This window comes from Equus asinus, chromosome 9, assembly GCF_041296235.1.
Source record: "Equus asinus isolate D_3611 breed Donkey chromosome 9, EquAss-T2T_v2, whole genome shotgun sequence".
Taxonomy (NCBI): Eukaryota; Metazoa; Chordata; class Mammalia; order Perissodactyla; family Equidae; genus Equus; species Equus asinus.
The window spans coordinates 39,087,431-39,110,117 of NC_091798.1; the positions used below are offsets into that span (position 1 = coordinate 39,087,431).

Sequence of the window (22,687 nt, forward strand, 5' to 3'; positions counted from 1 at the left end):
CTTTCTGTACTATTAGAAGTAAATTTTAGAAAAAAGTTATCATGCTAGGGTAAAGTAATAATTACATCAGAATTTTTATTGACACAGGGCTAAAGCTGACTAATTTGGGGAAAATATGCTTTTGTAATATTCCATCTAAGAATACCTTATGCCACATCATTTATATAAAATTTTTAAATATTTTCAACAAAATTTCACTTTTCCTTCACATTTGTCATTAACATCATTCCTAGGTATTTTATGTTCATTGCTCTTCTGAATGAAATTTCTCTTTGCCATTTTATTTTTTACTATTGACAAATATAAAACCTATAGTTATTTGGATGTATATCATCTACCTAGGCACCTTTATATGATTTGATGCAAGATAATTCAAATAATTTTTTCAATCAACTTACTCTGATTCCTTAAGTACATAATTTTCACTTCTTACTGAACATAGATATTAACATAAACATAATTTACATAGTCACATTTTCAAAATCTGGAAATAATCCAAATTATAATACATACTGTTAGTGGCATGTATATAGTCATTAAGATTATTCTGATAAATAGTTTATAATAACAAGATCTATGTAACAATATTAAGTAAGGAAAGAAAGAGCATGAATATAAAATGTATATACTTTCCTAAATTTCACCATATTCTATGATAAAGATAAGTTAATTTTATAATAAGACAGCATACATTTATACACGATTTCAACTATTTTTAAAAACAGGCATATGGCCAGCCCCATGGCTGAGTGGTTAAAGATCCACATACTCTGCTTCAGCAGCCCAGGTTTGCAGATTCAGATCCCAGGCATGGACCTACTCCACTCATCAGCCATGCTGTGGAGGTATAGCATATACAAAACAGAGGAAGATTGGCACAGATGTTAGCTCAGGGCTAATCTTTCTCAAGCAAAAAAAAGGGGAAGACTGGCAATGGATGTTAGCTCAGGGTGAATCTTCTTCACCAAAAAAAATTAAAAATTAAAAAAATTTAAAAATATGCATGGAACATGTTTTTTAAAAAGAGGTATAGAAATATTTAATTATGACTGCACTTAAGTGTTGGGATTATGGATGATTTCTTCTTTTTCCAAAATGTCTGCAATGATCATGTGGTACTATTTCATGGAAAAGCTATTTTTAACCTTTTTTCATCCTTACTAGCTCCCTATCTCCTCATGATAAAATACAAAATCATAAGCATTGCATTGAAGGATCTTCTTAATCTGATTCTTTTTTTTTTTTTTAAAGATTTTATTTTTTTCCTTTTTCTCCCCAAAGCCCCCCAGTACATAGTTGTGTATTCTTCGGTGTGGGTTCTTCTAGTTGTGGCATGGTCTGATGAGCAGTGCCATGTCCGCGCCCAGGACTCGAACCAACGAAACACTGGGCCGCCTGCAGCGGAGCGCGCGAACTTAACCACTCGGCCACGGGGCCAGCCCCTTAATCTGATTCTTATTTGCCTTTCTAGGCTCAGCGTATACCTTGCTTACACATGTACAGTATGCTCTGGCCAAATCAAACTATTTTCAGCTCCTCTTATGTTTTCTCAATCCTCTAGGCCTTTATTCATGGGTTTCACTCTGCTTGAAAGACTTATTCTCCACTCTACCTCCATGCTTCCCAAATAATCCATTAATATTCTACCAAAGAGACTTTCTTTTTCTTTTTTGAGGAAGATTAGCCCTGAGCTAACATCTGCTGCCAATCCTCCTGTTTTTACTGAGGAAGCCTGGCCCTGAGCTAACATCCACGCCCACCTTCCTCTACTTTCTATGTGGGATGCCTGCCACAGCATGGCTTGCCAAACAGTGCCATGTCCGCACCGGGGATCCGAACCGGCAAACCCTGGGCCACCGAAGAGGAACGGGGGAACTTAACCGCTGCGCCACCGAGCCGGCCCTAAAGAGACATTTTATTTGGGAAGATTTCCCTGCCTGCCCCCACTCTCCATCAAACACCATACTGAGTGAGTTGCTTGCCCTCTGTGCTTCCTAGGTAGTATGTATTTGTTTCAATTGTAGCTCGAATCTGTTCGTATTATAATTGATTCTTTACCTGTTTATGGTTGAGATGTTTTTTAATGTTATGGATTATGTCTTATTTGTCTCCACATTTTGAGTGTCTCATGCTCAAAAAAGCATGTTAAATGGAGTGACTAGAGGAATACAGAAATTGTTTTATGTCAAGTAAAGCTACAAATACTACCTTTAACAAAGTTTGATTATCTGAATGTTATAAGGGAAAGCATATGCTCTCTTGGTTCAGTTACTAAGTATTTCAGAATAGATCTGATTTCTGAATTATTTTTTTTGGAAATTAATAAGAGATTTAAATCCCTCATCAAAGTTTGGGGGAAAATTAAGCCACTGTTGTTTTCAAAAGAAAAGTAATTCAAATATTTTAAGACATACATAAAAGCATTTCAATATTACTTAGATGCTAGCCCGCTGGTGATAAAACTGTATGATAGAGAATTTCAGGTAATGGCAGCCTAAATTATTCAGAGCAGCCATCCTACTGAAAGCAACTAAATATTCTGGATAAAATATTAAAATAATTATCTTAAAAGCACTGAAAATATGACAAGATAATGGGGAACTGATGGGACAAATTCCAGAGGAAATGTAAACCCAGAGAGGTGAGTAGAATATTAAACTTGCTTTTTGTTCTGAAAGCATTTGCCAACGTAAACTTGGACATAAATCCAGATAACTTGTGGGGTGAGGAAGACAGAAATTAAGGACCAGGATGTATGTAAAATGAGGAGTTTTGTAGAATTTCCAAACTACATTAATCCAGAATCCCAAGGACTCTTCTCTCCAGGTGATGGTGTACCAAAACTAAACCTACCTATCCTCCAGCCCAGAGAACTGCTGGGGAGGCTGACTTGCCTCCAGGACAGAAGGAAAACAAGAAAGGAAAAAAATCCTATAAATTTGTGGTTGGACACTGGACATCCTGCAGATTCTCAGCTGGGTATACATAATAGTCTAAGGAGCCAAGGACTCTCAAGTCTTGAACTCGGTTTAAAGCAGTTTATAACTAGTAGTGTTCAAACAATGGCAGCTACAAATAAAAATCTATCCTGAAGTCACTTTCATCCAAGATCTCAGGATACCCCCACAAAGATTATTTTCAGGGTAGCGACCATTACAATTCAAAGAAAATTTGGCTCACAGAAATATGGAGGTGAGATCAAAAACCAGCCGAAGCAGCACACAGCAGAAACATACTTGCAGACTTCAGACCCTAGAATTATCAGACGGAGACTTAATATATTTAAAGAAATAAAAAGCAAACTTGAAAATATCTGCAGCAAACAAAAAATGATAAAAAATGTCATAGCAGATTTGAACAATAATAATTAGAATTTTTAAAAATGAAAAACATAATAACTATAACAAAAAACTCAAGGGATACTTTTAACAGCATATTGGATACACTAGAAGACAAGATTAGTAAAACTGAAAGAAAAATAATAAGAAATTACTCATAAAACAGCACAATGAGACAATAGTGGAACAAAGAAGATCGTGAGGAGATAACTTTAATGCGCCAAAAAGAAATGAATGCCAACATAGAATTCTACACCCAGGGAAAATATGTATCAAGAAGGACATTTCAGGCAAAAAAACTGAAATAGTTCACCAGCAGAACTATTACAGGCAATTTCAGAATACTGCCTTTTCATGAATATGCAGAACATTTACAAAAATTGACCATTCCCACTGTGAAATACTATACAACAAGAATGAATGATATGCAGCTACACACAACAATACAGGGTGATTTTTACAAATAATCACGTTTAGCTAAAGATGGTAAAGCAAAGGAGTATATACTGCATAATTCCATATGTATAAAATATAAAAACAGCAAAACTAATCAAGGCTGTCAGAAGTCAGAATAATGGTTACCTTGGGGGGATTGTGACTGGAGCTTCTGGAGTGCTGACAATAATCTGTGTCTACACCTGTGTGCTAGTTACATAGGTAGGTTCGATTTCTGAACATTTATCCCAACTGTACACTTATTATGTGTGCACTTTTCTATATATATATATATATTATACTTTAACAAACAAAAAGTTTTTCAAAAAAGTGACTATATGATGGGCTGCAAAGCAAATTTCAACAAATATCAAAGAATTAAACTCACATTGGATATGCCTTAGTGACAGTAGGATGTAACTAGACATCTATAGCAAAAGACTATAGATTATCTCTATGTGTAGAACATCTCTATGTGTTTGGATATTGAAAAAAAATACTCCTGAATAACCTATGGGTCAAAGAAGAAATCACAAAGGAAATTAGAAAATACATTGGATGCTTGATAAAGAAAATATTACATATGAAAACCTGTTATGGATTTATTGAGACTTCTTTTATAGCCCGGATCATGTTTAATTTTCATAAATGTACTATGAGCATTTTAAAAGAGTTTGTGTTCTGCGGTTGTTGGGTGATTTTATACACACACACACGCACACATACATGTACAAGTTTGTTTCTCCTGTTATTCAAATTTTCTATATCATTACTGATTTTTTTTGTCACCTTGTTCTGTTTCCGAACAAAGTACGTTAAAATTTCCTATTCTGCTTATGGATTTCACTATTTCTCTTTTTTTCTTTTTAGCCATTTTTGCTAAATGTAATTACAGATGATGTTGTTATTGCATTGAAATCTATGACTGTTTTATCTTCCTGTTTGTCAGATTAACTGTTTTATCATTACGTAATGTCCCTATTTATATCTATAAGGTTTCTTGCCTTAAGGTCTACTATAAGTGATATTTGTAAATCTAGCTATAGTTTCCTTTTGATAACTGTTTTCATGGTATATCTCTTTCCATCCTTTTACTTTAAACTTTTCTTTATCCTTTTATTAAAGGTGTGTCTCTAACAAATGACATATGGTTGTTTATTTTCTAACCAGTCTGACCATCTTTGTTAATTGGAGTGTTAAGTCTGTTTACATTTAATGTAACTATTGATATACTTGGATTTAAGTTTGTCATCTTACTATTTGTGGGTTTTTTATCCCATCTGTTCTAATTTGCCTTTTTTCCCTTTCTTGCCTTCTTTTAGATTAAGCATATTTTTATCCTATTGTCTCCCCATTATTAATTTATTGGTTACACATTCTTTTAATATTTTTAATGGATTACCCTAGAAGATAAAACATGCTTCCCTGACTTATTAAAGTCTAATATAAATTTTTACTTTTACCACTTCCAGGACAATGCAATGACCTTAGAATATTTTAATTCTATTTACCTCTCTCCATATTTTTTGTTATTGTTCTCATATATTTCAGGGGTTTTTATATTTCAAATTCTATTATGCATTACTGTTGTTGTTTTATTCAGTGAATATTTAACTCCTCTGCTTTCTTCTTTTCCCCCTTCCTTCCTTATCTATGCTTCTACCTTGGAATATTTTCCATATACCTAAAGAAATCACTTACTATTTCCATCAGAGCAGATCTGCTTTAAATGCATTTCCTCAGTTTTGGTTCATCTGCAATTTTTTTATTTACCTTCCTTTGTGGAGGATATTTGTGCTGGGTATAAAATTCTAGGTTTGCAGATGTTTTCTTTAAGCCCTTTGAAGATGCCATTTCATTATGTTCTGGCTTACATTTTTTTTCTTGAGAGCTCAGTTGTCAGTCTTACTATTGCTTTTTTAAAGGTAATATGTCTTATTTTCTGGCTGTCAAAAGATGGCTCATTGAAAACTAATAAAATCAATAAATCTATGGTGAAACATCAAAAAAGAGAAGAAGGCAAAAATATCAATATGAGGAATGTAAAAAGAAACATCATTATGGTTTCTACAACATTAAAATAAGAAGAAATATTATGAAAAACTTTAAGGGGCCAGCCCCATGCCATAACGATTAAGTTCGGTGCACTCCACTTTAGCAGCCTGGGTTTGCAGGTTCAGATTCCAGACTCAGACCTACACCACTCATCAGCCATGCTGTGGTGGTGACCTACATATAAAATGGAGTAAGGTTGGCACAGATGTTAGCTCAGGGCTAATCTTCCTCAGCAAAAAAAATCCAAAAAACAAAAAATATCTTTAAGCCTATACATTATAAAATTTAGATTAAATACACAAATTTATTGGAAAACACAATCAAACTGATACAACTAGAAATAGAAAATCTATATAGTTCTATACCTATTACAGATACTGTATTTATAATTAAAAACATTTTCGTGAAGAGAACTCTAGTCCAATAAGGCTTGATTCTGAATTCTTCCAAATGTTTATGGGATAAAAAACACTAATTTACACAAGCTTTCCAGAGAATTGAAAAAGAGGTAATACTTCTCAATTTACTATATGCAGCCAGCATAGCCTTGACACCAAACCCTGACAAAAACATTACAAGAATGGAAAGCTATAAGCCAATTTCTATCATTATCACAGATTTTTAAGATTCTAAGCAAAACATTAGGAAACTAAATACATTGATATAAAGAAGGATAATACATCACAATTAACCTGGGATTATTCCAGGAATGCAAAATTGGTTTATTATTAGGAAATCAACCAATATAATTCATGATTTGAATTAAAAAGATAAAAATAAAAACTCAATAAACAGAAAAACACATGATAAATTTCACACCCATTCATGATTTAAAAAGAAAACCTCTGAGCAAATTAGAAAGGGAAGGAATCTTCCTTAATTGACAAAAGGTCTCTAAAATAAAATCAAACAATATATTTCATATTAAATATTAAAAACTTTCTCTCTGAGATCAGGAATAAATCAAGACTATCCTTATCATCACTTCAATTTAACAATGCTATAAAATCATAAAACAAGAAAACTATATGACTAGGAAGTAAAAAAAAAAAAACTAACATTATTTGGAGATGGCATGACAGCATATGCAGAAAATATAAAATAATATAAAAGTGTGAGATTTTAAAATAAACTTAGCAAGGACACTGGATACAAATTTAATATAAAATCAGGGTTTTTTTTTTACTCAATCCTGTAGCAATAAGCACACATATTCTCCAGATTTTATCTCTACATATTATCTCCCACAAAAAAGAATTAAAGGATCCTTGAAGAATGGCTGATTTCAGCTCTGAGACAGGAAATTTGCAAGAAGAACCTGGATACTTGTAATACCAGAAAGCAGACATTTTCTTAAAAGTGAATTAAATGAGCCTGTCACTGCAAGTAAAACAACTGACAGTATTTGCTGCAAGTGATAAAATTTAAGATTCTGAGTGAGAATTATAATTTTGGAAAACTTGTGCCCACCACTGTGAGTTTGTAGCTTCCCAATACTAAAAGACTGATGAGACCAGTGGCAGTACTGACAAATGTGATTTCTTGTTATTGTATAATAAAATGTCTACATTTGGAAGATCTGCATAGCTCAGTGAACCAATATTTCCCAAATGACCGATAAACCTGGCTTTTTAAAAGTATATAATGGAAGGGAGGGATGAATGGTATTAGCATTTTAATAGTCACTAACGTAGACTGTTCGGTATTCAGTCGTTACATTGCACTAAAAAATACAAATCTAGAACTGAAAAAAAAATGAGATGCTGGTACACACGGCCATAATGATGAAAATTAAAAAGGCTGGAAGTACTAAGTACTCAAGAACGTGGAGTAACTGGAACTTTCAAGTGCTGCTGGTGGGAGAGTAAACTGGAACAACTAATTTGGGAAATTTGGCAGTATCTGTTAAAGCTGAACATACACTTATAACCAAGTAATTTCCACTGCTAGCTACATATCCAACAGAAATGCAAATATATGTTGACCAAAAGAGTTCAGAAAAATGTTCATAGCAGAATTGTTCATAAAAGCAAAAGAACAAACTTGAAAAAAATGTCCATCAACAGAAAAATGGATAAATAAATTGTGGTATATTCATACAACCCAATATACAGCAATTTAATAAATGGATTATTGCTATACACAGCAGCCTGGATGACTGTCACATGTATAACATTGAGTGAAATTAGCCAGACACAAAAACATAATCAGGGGCCGGCCCCGTGGCCGAGTGTTTAAGTTCGTGCACTCTGCTGCAGCGGCCCAGGGTTTCCCTGGTTCGGATCCTGGGCACAGACATGGCACCACTCATCAGGCCACGTTGAGGCAGCATCCCACATACCACAGCTAGAAGGACCTACAACTGAGATATACAACACTATGTACAAGGGGTTTGGGAAGGTAAAGCAAAAAAAAAAAAAGAAGAAGAAGATTGGCAACAGTTGATAGCTCAGGTGCCCATCTTTAAGAGAAAGAAAAACATAATCATACCGTACGATTCTTATTTTTATGATGTTGGAACTCATAATAATGGTTATATTTCAGAAGAGAGTAATGATGGGGGGTGTGAAGAGGGTTTTAGGGTGTGATAATGCTCTATTTCTTTACCTCTATGGTGATTACATGATTGTATTGGCTTTGGATTATTCACCAAGTTGAACACTTAGGATACATGAATTTTTATGTATGTTATACTTCAATTAAAAAATTTTAAAATAAGATTTGTGTGAAGCAGTTAATACCATGCTTAGTGGAAAGTCTTCAGTTTTCAATCCACACATTAGAAACAAGAAAATCTGAAAATCAATAAGCTAAGCAAGAAGTTAGAAAATAAATAACAAATTAAGTACAAAGAAAATATGAGGAAGGACATGAAGCTAAGAGCAGAAATCAACAAAGTAGAAAGAAAATATGCAAGAAAGATAATCCCAAAAGCCAAAAGTTAATCCTTGAAAAGGCTAATATAATAAACTACTTCCAAGTCTAATTAGGAAAAATGAGAGATGGCAGTAACTAACATCAGGATTGAAAAGAGGGACATCACTATAGATCCTGCAGATGTTAAAAAGATCACAAGGACATTATAAACAACTTTATGCCAAAATATTTGAAAGTTTAGGTGAAATTAACATTTCTGGAAAAATAGAATTTACAGACATGAAATAAGAACAAAAATATAAATATTTCTATTACTAATAAAGAAATTTTATTTCATGACTTAAAACTTTCCCACAAAGAAAACTTAAGGCACAGAGAGCATCACTAGTGAATTCTACTAAATATTTAAGAAAGAAATATCACTAATCTTAAAAACATCTCCAGAGAACAGAAAAAAAGGAGAGAAAAAAACTTCTGGCTTGTTTAATAGGGCTAGCATAACCTTGATGCCAAACTCTTATAGGAAAGGAAAATGATAAGCCAATCTCAAGTGATGAGTATAGATGTATAGAACCCACTATTAAGATGTCTTAATTGGTTGTTTTTATTTTGTGTGAACATCATTTTGAGTCTAAACAAAACAGCTGTAATATTTGCTTAAACATTGTAAAGAATAACCATAATATGCCTGAATTCAGAGAGTACATTTTTGAGAGTATGTCGTTAGAGCTCTGCCATGAAAACAGCATATATGTACATTGCAACCAACTGGCTCTAGGAATAGCCAAGAATTTGGGATGAGACAGAAAGGTTTTTTCTCTTTCTCTGCAGCACAGGAGAATATGTGATTGTATATTCATTTCTAGACTCCAAGACAAGTTTCAGATAAATATATAATGAATGACCTTCTGTCTTTATGGCTTGAGGAGGAAATTACTATCCTAATTCATTCCTTTTCATAAATGCAGTATAAAAGAGACACATAATTCATTTATATCTTGAACCATTCACATTCTGTCAATTAAAATTTGGAAAAAAGTGAGTAACCACCTTAATCACTTAGTTTTGGTTTGTAAGAATAATCTTTACTTTTCTGAATTAGTGTTTTTGTTTTCTTCAGATAAATACCCAGAAGTGGAATTGCTGGATCATATGGTAGTTCTATTTTTAATTTTTTGCGGAACCTCCATACTGTTTTCCATAGTGGCTGCACCAATTTACATTCCCACCAACAGTGCACAAGGGTTCCCTTTTTCCCACATCCTTCCCAACATTTGCTATCTGTCATCTTTTTGGTTCATTGAGCCAAGATATGGAAAAAATCTAAAAAGTGTCCATTGACAGATGAATGGATAAAGAAGGTGTGATACACACACACACACACAGATACACAACAGAATATTACTCAGTCATAAAAAAGGATGAAATCTTGCCATTCGTGACAACATGGATGAACCTAGAAGGTATTATGCTAACTGAAATAAATCAGACAAAGACAAATACTGTATGATTTCACTTATATGTGGAACCTGAAACAAAACAAAACAGTGAAGAAACAAAATAAAACAGAAACAGACTCGTAGATACAGAGAATAAACTGGTGGTTACCAGAGGGGAAGGTGTCGTTTGGTGGGGGGAGAACAGGTGAAGGGGATCAAGACGTGCAAACTTCTAGTTATAACATAAATAAGTCACGGGGATGTAACAAACAGCACAGAAAATATAGTCAATAATATTGTAATAACTTTGCAAGGAGACAGATGATTACAAGACTTACTATGGTGATCATTTCATAACGTGTATAAATGTCAAATCACTATGTTATACATCTGAAATTACCATAATATTGTGTCAACTATACTTCAATAACAAAATAAATAAATAAAACTATAAAAAAGAATAATCTTTAACAACAAACTCCTTACTTTCCATAATACTCTAGACAAAATCCTAGACTGTAATCTATATTCATCTGATGTTCTGCCAGATGTTAATTATTTCTGATATTCATATTATATGCACCTGAGCAATGTAAAAACATTTTTAGCAATTTAGTCCACCTATATTCCAACCCAGTCAACTTTACTCAGTCTCCGGAATATTATTGTTTCCCTTTAACTGCAAATACTGAAGGCAACAAAAATCAATAGGTCATTAACATTATCAGATATGTTGTTAAAACTGTCCCACTTATAAATTTGCCAGGCATTGCTTTTTCCTCCTGTCCACTCAAATTTTGATGCTCTTTTTCTTTCCTTTTTACTAACTTGAGGTTTCTCTATTAAACAATGAATGCTATTGTACTGTCTGCATGTTTTTTAAAATCTGAATATATTTCATATGCCATGGAAGCGTCCTTAAAGAAACTGCTTTAATTCCAGAAGAACAATACACTAATATAACATGGGTATGTACAAACTATAATTTTCATGTGGAATATTTAATAAAGTCAGTTTTATACTGTCATGCATTTTTGCTACATTAATATTTATTATATAAAAAATTTGCCAATGCAATAAATTTTAAATGGTAAGTAGAAATTTACATATAAGAGGTACCATCTTAGATACCAATCTAAAAAAATTAAATTTCCCATCAAGAATCTTAACAGAAAAACCAACATAAGACACATGTTGTAGGACATGCCAAAATCTATGGGATACAGCAAAAGCAGTTCTAAGAGGGAAGTTTATAGCAGTACAGGCCTACCTCAAGAAACAAGAAAAATCTTGAATAAACAATCTAACAATGCACCCAATGTAACTGGAGAAAGAAGAACAGACAAAACCCCAAATCAGTAGAAAGAAGGAAATAATAAAAAATCAGAGCAGAAATAAATGAAATAGAGACTAAAAAAAATAGAAAAAAATCAATGAAACCAAGAGCTGGTTCTTTTTAAAGATAAACAAAATTGACAAACTTTTAGCTAGACTCACCAAGAAAAAAAGAGAGAAGGCTCAAATAAATAAAATCAGAAATGAAAGGGGAGAAATGACAACGGATACCTCAGAGTTACAAAAGATTATAAGAGAACACCACAAAAAGCTGTATGTCAGCAAACTGGATAATCTAGAAGAAACAGATAAATTCTTAGAATCATACAACCTTCCAAAACTGAATCAAGAAGAAATAGAGAATTTGAACAGACCACTTGCCAGGAAGGAGATCGAAACAGTAATCAAAAACCTCCCCAAAATAAAAGTCCAGGACCAGACAGCTTCCCTGGTGAATTCTACCAAACATTCAAAGACTTAATACCTATCCTTCTCAAACTCTTCCCAAAAATTGAGAGGAGGGCAAGCTTCCTAACTCATTCTACAAGGCAAACATTACCCTGATACCAAAACCAGACAAGGACAACACACACACACAAAAATTACAGGCTAATATCACTGATAAACATTGATGCAAAAATCCCCAACAAAATACTAACAAATCAAATACAACAAATACATTAAAAAGATCATACACCATGATCAAGTGGGATTTTTTCCAGGGACGCAGTGATGACGGTTCAACATCCATAAATCAATCAAACAATCAATCTGTTAATGTGATACACCACATTAACAAAATAAAGACTAAAAATCACATGATCATCTCAGTAGATGCAGAGAAAGGGTTTGACAAGATACAGCATCCATTTATGACAAAACTCTGAATAAAATGGGTATAGAAGGAAAGTACCTCAACATAATAAAGGCCGTATATGACAAGCCCACAGCTAATATCTTCTCAATGGAGAAAAACTGAAAGCTATCCCTCTAAGAATAGGAACCAGATAAGGATGCCCACTTTTACCACTTTTATTTAACATAGTATTGGAAGTCTTAGCTAGAGCAATCAGGCAAGAAAAAGAAAGAACAGGGATCCAAATTGGAAAGGAAGAAGTGAAACTGTCACTCTTTTCAGATGAAATGATTTTATATATGGAAAACCCTAAAGAATCCACTAAAAAACTTTTAGAAATAATAAATGAATACCACAAAGTTGCAGGATACAAAATCAACATACAAAATCAGTTGCATTTCTATACACTAACAATGAAGTAGCAGAAAGAGAAATTAAGAATACAACTCCATTTACAATTGGAACAAAAAGAATAAAATACCTAGGAATAAACTTAACCAAAGAGGTGAAAGATCTGCACACTGAAAACTATAAAACATTGTTGAAAGAAATTAAAGAAGATACAAAGAAATGGAAAGATATTCTATGCTCTTGGATTGGAAGAATTGGACAGTGAAAATGTCCATACTTCCTAAAGCAATCTACAGATGCAATGCAATCCCTATCAAAGTTCCGACAACAGTTTTCACAGAAACAGAACAAAGAATCTTAAAATTTACATGGAAGAACAAGAGATCCTGAACAGCCAAAGGGATCCTGAGAAAAAAGAACAAAGCTGGAGGTATCACACTCGCTGATTTCAAAATATACTACAAAGCGATAGTAACCAAAACAGCATAGTACTGGCACAAAAACAGACACACAAATTAATGGAACAGAATCAAGAGCCCAGAAATAAACCCACACATCTATGGACAGCTAATTGTCAACAAGGGAGCCAAGAACATACAATGGAGAAAGGAGAGTCTCTTCAATAAATAGTGTTGGGAAAACTGGACAGCCACGTGCAAAGGAATGAAAGTAGACCATTATCTTACACCATACACAAAAGTTAACTCAAAATGGATTAAAGACTTGAATGTAAGACTGAAACCATTAAACTTCTAGAATAAAACATAGGCAGTATGCTCTCTGATATGGGTCTTAGCAGCATATTTTCAAGTACCTTCTCTGACTGGACAAGGGAAACAATAGAAAAAATAATCAAATGGGACTACACCAAATTAAAAAGCTTCTGCACAGCAAAGGAAACCATCAACAAAACAAAAAGACAACCTAACAATTGGGAGAAGATATTTGCAAATCATATATCTGATAAGGGGTTAATATCCAAAATAAACTAAGAACTCATACATCTCAACAACAAAAAAACTAACAACCCAATCAAAAAATGGGCAAAAGATCTGAACAAACATTCCCCCAAAGAAGATATACAGATGGCCAACAGGCACATGAAAAGATGTTCAACATATTAATTATCAGGGAAATGCAAATCAAAACTACAATGAGATATCATCTCACTCTGGTCAGAATGGCTGTAACTAACAAGACAGGAAACAGTAAGTGTTGGAGAGGATGTGGACAGAAGGGAACTCTCATACACTGCTGGTGGGAGTGGAAACTGGTGCAGCCACTATGGAAATTCTTCAAAAAGTTAAGAATAGAACTACCATATGATCCAGGTATTCCACTGCTGGGATGTTCCAAAGAACATGAAAACATGAATGCATAAAGATACATGCACCCCTATGTTCATTGCAGCGTTATTCACAATAGCCAAGACTTGGAAGCAACTTAGGTGCCCATCAAGGGACAAATGGATAAAGAAGATGTGGTATACATACACAACAGAACACTACTCAGCCATAAGATACAATGACATCTGGCCATTCGTGACAACATAGACAGACCTTTAGGGCATTATGCTAAGGGAAATAAGTCAGAGGGAGAAAGTCAAATACCACATGATCTCACTTATAAGTAGAAGATAAAAACAATGACAAACAAACACACAGAAACAGAGACTGGGGGGGTGGGGCCGGCCGGTGTTTCAGTGGTTAAGTGCATATGTTTCGCTTCAGCGGCCCGGGATTCACCGGTTCAGATCCCAGGTGCGGTCATGGCGCCACTTGGCAAACCATGCTGTGCTAGGCATCCCACATATAAAGTAGAGGAAGATGGGCACGGATGTTAGCTCAGGGCCAGTCTTCCTCAGCAAAAAGAGAAGGATTGGCAGCAGATGTTAGCTCAGGGCTAATCTTCCTCAAAAAAAAAAAAATACAAGAAACAGAGATTATATTGGTGGTTACCCGAAGGGAAGAGAGGAGGGAGGAGGGCAAAAGGAGTGATTAGGCACATGTGTGTGGTGGTGCATTGTGATTAGTCTCTGCGTGGTCAGCATGATGTAATCTACACAGAAATTGAAATGTATAACGATGTACACCTGAAACTTATATAATATTATAAACCAATGTTACCACAATAAAAAATAATAATAATAAATACACACAAAAGACACACATTGTCTACTTGTTGCACAAAGGATCAATTTTGTTTATATTTGTTAAATATTATCAATAGGAGAGATATAGGTAAAAACGTTTTCCTGAATTTCCTGAACTAATAGATTTTAGTGTTGTAAACTATATTAACATAAACTGTAAACTAAAATAAGACAGAAGAGCTTAGAATTTGACCAAAATATAAACATATGCATCAACATGAGTCTACGACTTAGGCACACAGTTAAAATTATTATTAAGTTGCAAACTTTGAAAGGATATTTGTTTTATAAAATTCAAAGAATAAATGTTTTATTTCTAGAATTCTGTAGGTGTTATTAAGGCATTCAATGAACACTATGACAAGCATTCTTTTCTAAATAATCAAGATTGGATCAACATGCGATTAGACAGGAAGAAGTAAATAATAAATGCTTGTGTGAATTACAAATACTCCAGCTTCATCGAGGTTATTTTATTTATGTTTTCATACATCATACTTTCTTTATATATAAGGAAATATCTAGCCCACAAAAATTATTAGCAGACAATAGACTATCTAAAAAGTAAAATATCAACAACGATGGAAACAGAGTTCTCAACTGGATGAATGGGATGGCACAATATTCCTGCACGTATGAACAGTGTATCTCTGTTACTTTATCACTCATCTAAGTTAAAAAATTCAGTGGCAGGGCACATTTTTCTCTGCTATTAGCTGTCTTTTCCCTTTTAAATAGGTAATTTTCCTTCTAACTTCCAGATCCATTGATCTTCCTATCACTTACTTATATTTCCTTTCTAGTCTAATCAAACAATTCCTGACTCCTGAACGTCATAGACATTACTGTTATTCTCATCTCTCTTTGTTACAGAAAGCAGTAAGACAAAAGAAAAAAATGATGAATTTTCTTGATAGGAAGAGAGTTTACGATTAAGTGTTTTGATACCTGAAATGTTAACATTTTGTACAACAATTTTCTCCCTTAAAATTAGCTGCATTTTAACTTGCATTCACTGAAAATTTTACGATGTAATGATGTGTATCCCTACTAATCACTTTCTCTTCCACAGGAACTGGACTCATATTTAGCCCCAGAATACAGCATTGAGGTTTTTCATGCTAGCTCTAACACCAGAAATTCCTTCTGTTATGTTATTTAATTATTATGTGTCATGAGGAAGAAAATAACCATTGAAATAATTAGAATGTTAACTATATATACACAATGTAAAATACAAAAAGTAAGTTGAAGTTTTTCCCTCTGTGTTGACCAGTGTTACCATCCAGTTCATACATTCACAAATTTATTTATTCACTCATTCAGCAAGCATTTACTAATCATATCTTGGATTCTATTATATCACGTGAGAATATTAAGTATGCAAAATTATAATGTATGCAAATCTATCTTATATGCAGTTAAAATCATTATTTGAAGGAGACTATCTTATAAAGCACTTCTCCCCTTACTACCCGGAATAGTAAAATAAGAAATCTTCCATTCTCTTCTCTAATTTCTGTATACCTCCTTCCCTTATATTCATGATGTCTATTAGAAGTCAGAAAGTAAAACTGTAAAATTGCTAGAAAATGTTGTCCTTATTCCATTCAAAAAGTTTTGAAATGCCAAGGGCCAATATGGATAAATTGAAGTATTTGAATAATTTAACTTTTATTAGATGCATTACTCTAAATACGGTATTTACTTATTTCTAAGTATATTGGCTTCTAAAATAATAAGAAAATTAAATCCAAGATGAATGGACTTGGAATGGTAAGTGCACCTTTCAAAGAAACACACAAGTATTTCTGATCTAACACTTACTCATCTTTCTTTGTGAAACAGATCAATAAAAACACAAAATAAAATGTTGTCAAGTCCTGTATCCAATAGCGTTATCTTCTTTTTATCAGTACAAACAGGTGCTCTGAGACAAGCTTATAATTCCATGTACTTATAAACACTGCGTGGAGCCTGGAGCTATGTTTTGGAGTGTCATTCTCAAAAAAGACTACTTTGCCAAAATGGTCTTCACGTAAAGTATAGCCTGGAGAATATGCTGCATTTTATTAGGTGGTATAGAATTCAAGACCCAATTCAAATGCCGTCTCTACCAGAAAGCCTTTTCTGATTCTCTCCTTTTCCCTGCCCAGAAGTTCTCTCATATTCTCTCTCTCCCTTCTTTGAACACCCATGGCAATTTATTTCCACACTTTTTAGGTTATTATCATTTTTAATCATGTATTGTAATGATTTGAGTAAATGCCTCATCTTCCATCATATTAAGCTTGCATAATGCAAATATTCTCACATATTTTTCATTCCCACTTTAGATAGCAGAATGCCTTATACATATCTGTAGCTCAAAATACTTTTTTGAATGAAGGGATATTTGCTTTAAGAAATTCCTAAAAGGAATTATTTAAAGACATCCCAGGTCATTTATTACCTGTACTGGAAACTTTAGCACTTTATTCTTTTTAATTTTAGACCTTTATGCTATATTACTTTTACTGTTCTTTAATAGGTTTGGATTTCTTACCCTTGTTTCTCAAAAATAAACCATAAGCTCCTTGAGGCCAAGGACACTCTTCGAACACTTTTATACCCCCAGAATTCTTAGCACAGGACGTGCTAAGCAGGAGTGTTCCATTCAATTGATTAAATGTTGCCAAAGGCTCATCTAAGAAGCATTTCAGAACATAGCTGGTAGCCATCTCCTGATCAAGATAATCAAATCCCATAAAATTTGCTTACCATGGCATTGACGTTTGCGTGATCTCCTTTCCTGTTTCGAATCTGAATACAGGATATTGGTAAATTCAGTCCTACCCCAGTGGCCACATTTCTCAGGTCAGCAGCACTGTATTCCCCACGCAACAGCAAACTGTTATTATCAGAACCAAGTCCCAGAGAGGCCCGATAGAGATAGGTCTGAGACAGCCTCTCGACTGTAGTGACATCTATTGTGGCTGATGTCACGCAAGGATTTGAAGCCATCTTCCTTCCATACCTCAGCTCCTCTGGAGAGCGACAGCAGCTCTGAGAACAACAACCTGGGCTCTGGCTAAACTTGATAAACACAAAGAAAAGTAAGCACCCCAGAAATAAAAAGGAAATACAGGCCAGGGCAATTACTAAATATAAGTTCTGGGTGGAAAGGTGCCCTCCTGTTTCCCAGGCATCTTCAAAGTCTGGGAGGACCTGAGGGACAGAGTTGCTCAACAGCACACCCAGTGTGACAGAGGAAGAAAGCGATGGATCTCCATGGTCCCGAACCACTACCACCACCCTCTGTTTAACCGCATCAGTGGGAAGAACTAAGCGAGCAGTACGCAGCTCTCCTACATTGGATGAAACTCTGAAAAGGCTAGAGTCAGAAGCCTGAGAGATGTGGTAGGAAAGCCAGGCATTAGAGCCACTGTCTGCATCCTCTGCTATCACTTTTGTGACCAAATGTCCAGTTCTGGCAGAGCGGGACACAATTTCCACTGGGACAGAGCCATTTCTGGGCAATGGAAACAAGATGACTGGAGTGTTGTCATTCATATCTATCACAAACAAGCTCACGGTCACCGCTGCACTTCTGGGAGGAATGCCACCATCCCGGGCTTCCACTTGGAAGCGAAACCCCCTGAGCTGCTCAAAGTCAAAGGAAGTTTTGGCAGTGATAGTCCCACTGGATGATTCTACTGCCACCAAGCTAGCGGCTGTCTGCTCTTCAGAGATAATATCCAACAGCTCATAGAAGACAAGGCCATTCTTCCCCAGGTCCGGGTCCTGGGCAAAAACACGGCCTAGAGAGGCTCCGGGGCCATTATTTTCAGCCACAAAAAATTCCTGTTGTGGTTGAGGAAAGCTTGGTGTATTGTCGTTCACATCGCCTACTGATATAGTCAGCATCCTGCGGGTACTAAGTTGGGGTGAGCCACCGTCTGAGGCGGCGATCAGGACCTGGTATTCACTGACCTGCTCCCGGTCCAGCGGTCCATCAGTCAGCAAGCTGTAGTAATTGTCAAAGGAAGCCTTCAGCTTGAAAGGGCCTCCACTGGACATGCTACAAATGACCTTACCATTGGGACCGAAGTCTTCATCCCTTACACTAAGGAGAGCAATCACTGTGCCAGGAGCGGTGTCCTCGGAAACTGGGTTGGAAAGAGACATGAGGTTCACCTCGGGGGCATGATCGTTCACATCAGTCACTTCCACCAGCAGCTTGGCGAGGCTAGCTAGACCAAAGGCGCCTTCGTCCCTCGCCTCGATGTATGCCTCCAACACCGTTTCAGGTGGACCTAGTGAAGCAGCTATCCGCACCTCCCCACTTCTGGGGTGCACGTGAAAGTGGTGTTGCAGCTTTGCTCTTGTGCTGTTGCTTAAGGAGTACCGGATTTCCCCATTGGAGCCTTCATCCGGGTCCGAGGCCTGAACTCGGAATAACACAGTCCCGTTGGGTGCAGTCTCTGGCACCTTGGTGCGGTATACTGTGCGCTCAAATACAGGCGCATTGTCGTTTGTGTCCACCACGATCACGGTGACTTGTGCGTCTCCAGAGCGAGCGGGCTGCCCGCCGTCCCGAGCGGTGAGCACAAGTCGGTGGGTGGCGCGCTGCTCGCGATCCAGCGCTTTCTCCAATACCAGCTCCGGGTATTTGCTGCCGTCGACCCGCGACCCTATGTCCAGGCGAAAGTGCGGGCTGGAGCTCAGGCTGTAGCTTAGCACCCCGTTGCTTCCCTCGTCGGCATCTTGGGCATTAGGGAGAGTAAAGCGGGCTCCGGGCATCAGGAACTCGGGGATGTGCAGCTGCACGTCGCCCGTAGGGAAGAGAGGTGAGTTGTCGTTGGTGTCCAGGAGGTGAACGCGCAACTTGTGCAGCTCCAGCGGGTCCTCGAGCACCAGCTCATAGGTCAAGACACAGACAGCTTTGGCTTCGCATAGCCGTTCGCGGTCCACCGGCTCTAGGACCACCAAGCTACCGCTGGCCAGATCCACTCCGAAGTAAGGCTCGCCGTGGCTGGAAAGGAAGCGAAAGTTCCGCAAGGATAGAGCGGCTGCTGACAGTCTCAAGTCCGCGGCAACATTGCCTACGGCTACGCCCCGCTCGGTCTCCTCCCACACTGAGTATTCGAGCTGTCCGGCAGCAGAGGCACAGGAGACCCACAAACATAGAACTGCCACCCTCCAGCCCACCATCCTCCCTCTCGGCGTCCTCGCTCCACCAGCCGTGACCTGGGACCATGCTCCGGACTCCTGGAGAGCTAAAGCCGTGGTAAAGAGCAAGGGCCGGCCAGCCGCCGGTGCAGGCGAGAGGGGCTGAGACCGTCGCCGACGTTTCTTCTCCGGAATACCCGAATTGCCCGGGGCTGGCCGGCTGGCAGCTAGGCTTGCTAGCCTGGAGGCTCGGCAGCCGTCTGGGAAAGCGGAGCCTGCCCGGTGCGGAGGGGCGCAGCGCCGCCTAGGGGTGCAGAGACGAGGTAAACCGCCCGGGTGGAGGTAGTGCCGTCTCCGTTCTCTGCCGGCTGGGATTTCTGCTCCAGCCCCGGCAGCGTGCGTGGGGTGGGGCAAGGAAGACACTCGGAGAAACTAAGACTTCTCTTAAATGGCCTTTCCTAGCACATCGCCCTGAAACCGCCCCGGTCATAACCTCCACAACCTCTGCCTGAAGACTGCTTGTAACTGGGGCTGAGCTCCGCTGGGCTTCTCTCGCCAATCACAGGAGAGCGTCGAGTTCCGGGCACTCTGACCCACCCACCCCCTACAAGTGCCCGCGGAGGAGCGCAGAACTCCCCGGGGAAGTGCCGGGCGGAGGCGGGGGGGAGGCGGAACCTTCACGGGGAACGACCACGCCTTCGAAACTTAAGGAAACAGGAGCCCCGAAAGCAAGTGCTGTGGCGCATTCTGTGCTGGATTCCCTACCTCTCCGCTGCAGGTTAAAGTCTCTCCTGCACCTTTTTATGTCCCAGGAGCCACCAAGATTTCAACAGAGGCGACCAGTGAGGGCCAAATTGGGGAAGAGTATCCTCCCTCAAGCTTCCTCAGGACCCTCGCTTTTCGAGGCACCAAAGTGGGCAAGCGCAAAGCTTATGGTTCTACGTTCCGCTTTCTGCGGGTCAGCAGTTTTCTCTTTCCCCAGGAGGCCCTACCTGGAGTGCTCTGCAAGCGGCCCTTACGCTCTGGGTGAGAGGAGAGGTCAGGAACCATGCAACATCAAGCACCAGAAACTCGGAAAGATTTGACAACTTATCCCTAAAGAGGACCCGCGAAGAAGTGGAGGAGAGAGAAAGTTCTGAGATGCTCTTCAGAGTGTGACCAGTAAACTACTCTGTAAATTTACTCTGTACATATTTAGAAAATCTGGAGAGATGTACTCAACTTTTGGAAGGCCCCTGACTTTTAGACCTGCAATCAAGCTTCCATTTATACTGGGTTTAGGAATTCCGAGCTGTATCTAGGAGGGCAGTCTGTGTGAATGTGAATTAGGAAGTGAGAAGAAGGAAAAATTCATACTGAGAATCAGCATGGAAAATCCGGAAAAAACACTCTTCACTCACTTCTCAGACTTTTGCTTCCTTTTTTCTTATTTCTCTATACTGCCACTGATGTCTATTTTCAAAGGATTTAATTTGCATCAAAAAGTGGATAGCACTCACCTAATGGGATTTGTCCCATCAGCCTCCCTATCTTTAGGCATAACTGGGATTTGTGGGGAAGCAATATTTAGGAGGTATTTGGAAATCCCAAAGCTGATGAAGTCTCAAGAGTTTTTCCTATTGTATAAGATGACTAGATGAACATTAAAATTGTACATTAACAAAATTTCTCTTTCTCAGAACCTTTCCTTTCTAAGATTTCATTTTGCCATTTTATGGCATTTTCCATAGTTTCTCCTAATTCAAGCATTTTCAACCTTTTAATTAGGTGTAAGTACAACTTTAAGTGGACCCTATGCAAAAACACAGTCCTGATTTCTGCTTGGGCTCTATTGCCAAGACTATTATTATAAAGCTCTCCCACCAAACTTGGTCTTAAGCTGTAAAATCAAAAGATTTCTAGCCATAATGCATAAGCTCCTAATAGAGACCTGGAAACCAAACCAGAAAACAGTAAATCTGATATCCACCAAAGAGTTTGTCAGCAAAAGGATATTGTACTTTAAACTAGATGTTCTTACTGCTTAAGATTATTCCCTGGGAGTATATTATGTACTTAATGGCAACTAAATTAAAAGACACGCCTCACAATCACATTAAGCAAGTTTTCATCCTGTAAGATAGCTTAACGAAGTGTCTAAACCAAGTTTAACAGAGTGGGAGTTCTTTGATGGTAGAGATCTGCATCACTTGATGTTGTTTCTTGAGTATCTAGCTAAGCTCTGGGCCTGTAAATTAAGTGGCTAAAGTACTCTCATTACACAACATCCTCTTATGTTATACCTTTTTCTTTAACTTGAACCCTTTACTAATAACACACTACTACAGCATTTCTTTCTCAAGTTTCTGTTACCAAGGAATTCCTTTTTCTCCATGACATAATACCAAATAAAGTGTCTTGGATCTTTCTTCACGAATCTTCACTCTAATTAAGTCTATGCTGTGTTTACTTGCTACTTTTTATAATGATGTACTAATTTTCCAAAAATTACCTTTTTACAAAAATCTTTTTCTATTTCACCTTCAGAGTGTAGCCCTCAGAACTTAAAGTCATACTCCATGTTGATCAAATCAGCTCCAAAAAGAGTTCTCTTCATTCTAAACACTACATATCAAGTAATAGAGTCTGCTTCTTTAATAGGCACATCACATACTTTTTTCATGATGGATTGAAAACGAAAATTCACACTTACTTTTTC

At 37.2% G+C, this 22,687-nt stretch overlaps 1 protein-coding gene across 22 annotated transcripts in view; it reads right to left on the reverse strand.

The window, feature by feature from the left end:
• LOC106823749 (protocadherin alpha-C2) overlaps positions 1-22,687 on the reverse strand; it is a 190,143-nt gene that overhangs the window by 64,459 nt on the left and 102,997 nt on the right. Inside the window, exon 1 of one of the 22 annotated variants that reach the window (XM_070518104.1) lies at positions 17,599-21,666. The exons of 20 other annotated variants lie outside the window; for them this stretch is intronic. In XM_070518104.1, coding sequence (XP_070374205.1) covers positions 17,599-20,031 — 2,433 coding nt within the window. In that variant the 5' untranslated portion in view covers positions 20,032-21,666. Of the gene's footprint in view, positions 1-17,598; positions 21,667-22,687 lie in introns of those variants that run through there. One more of the 22 variants, XM_014829655.3, reaches the window with a different exon arrangement.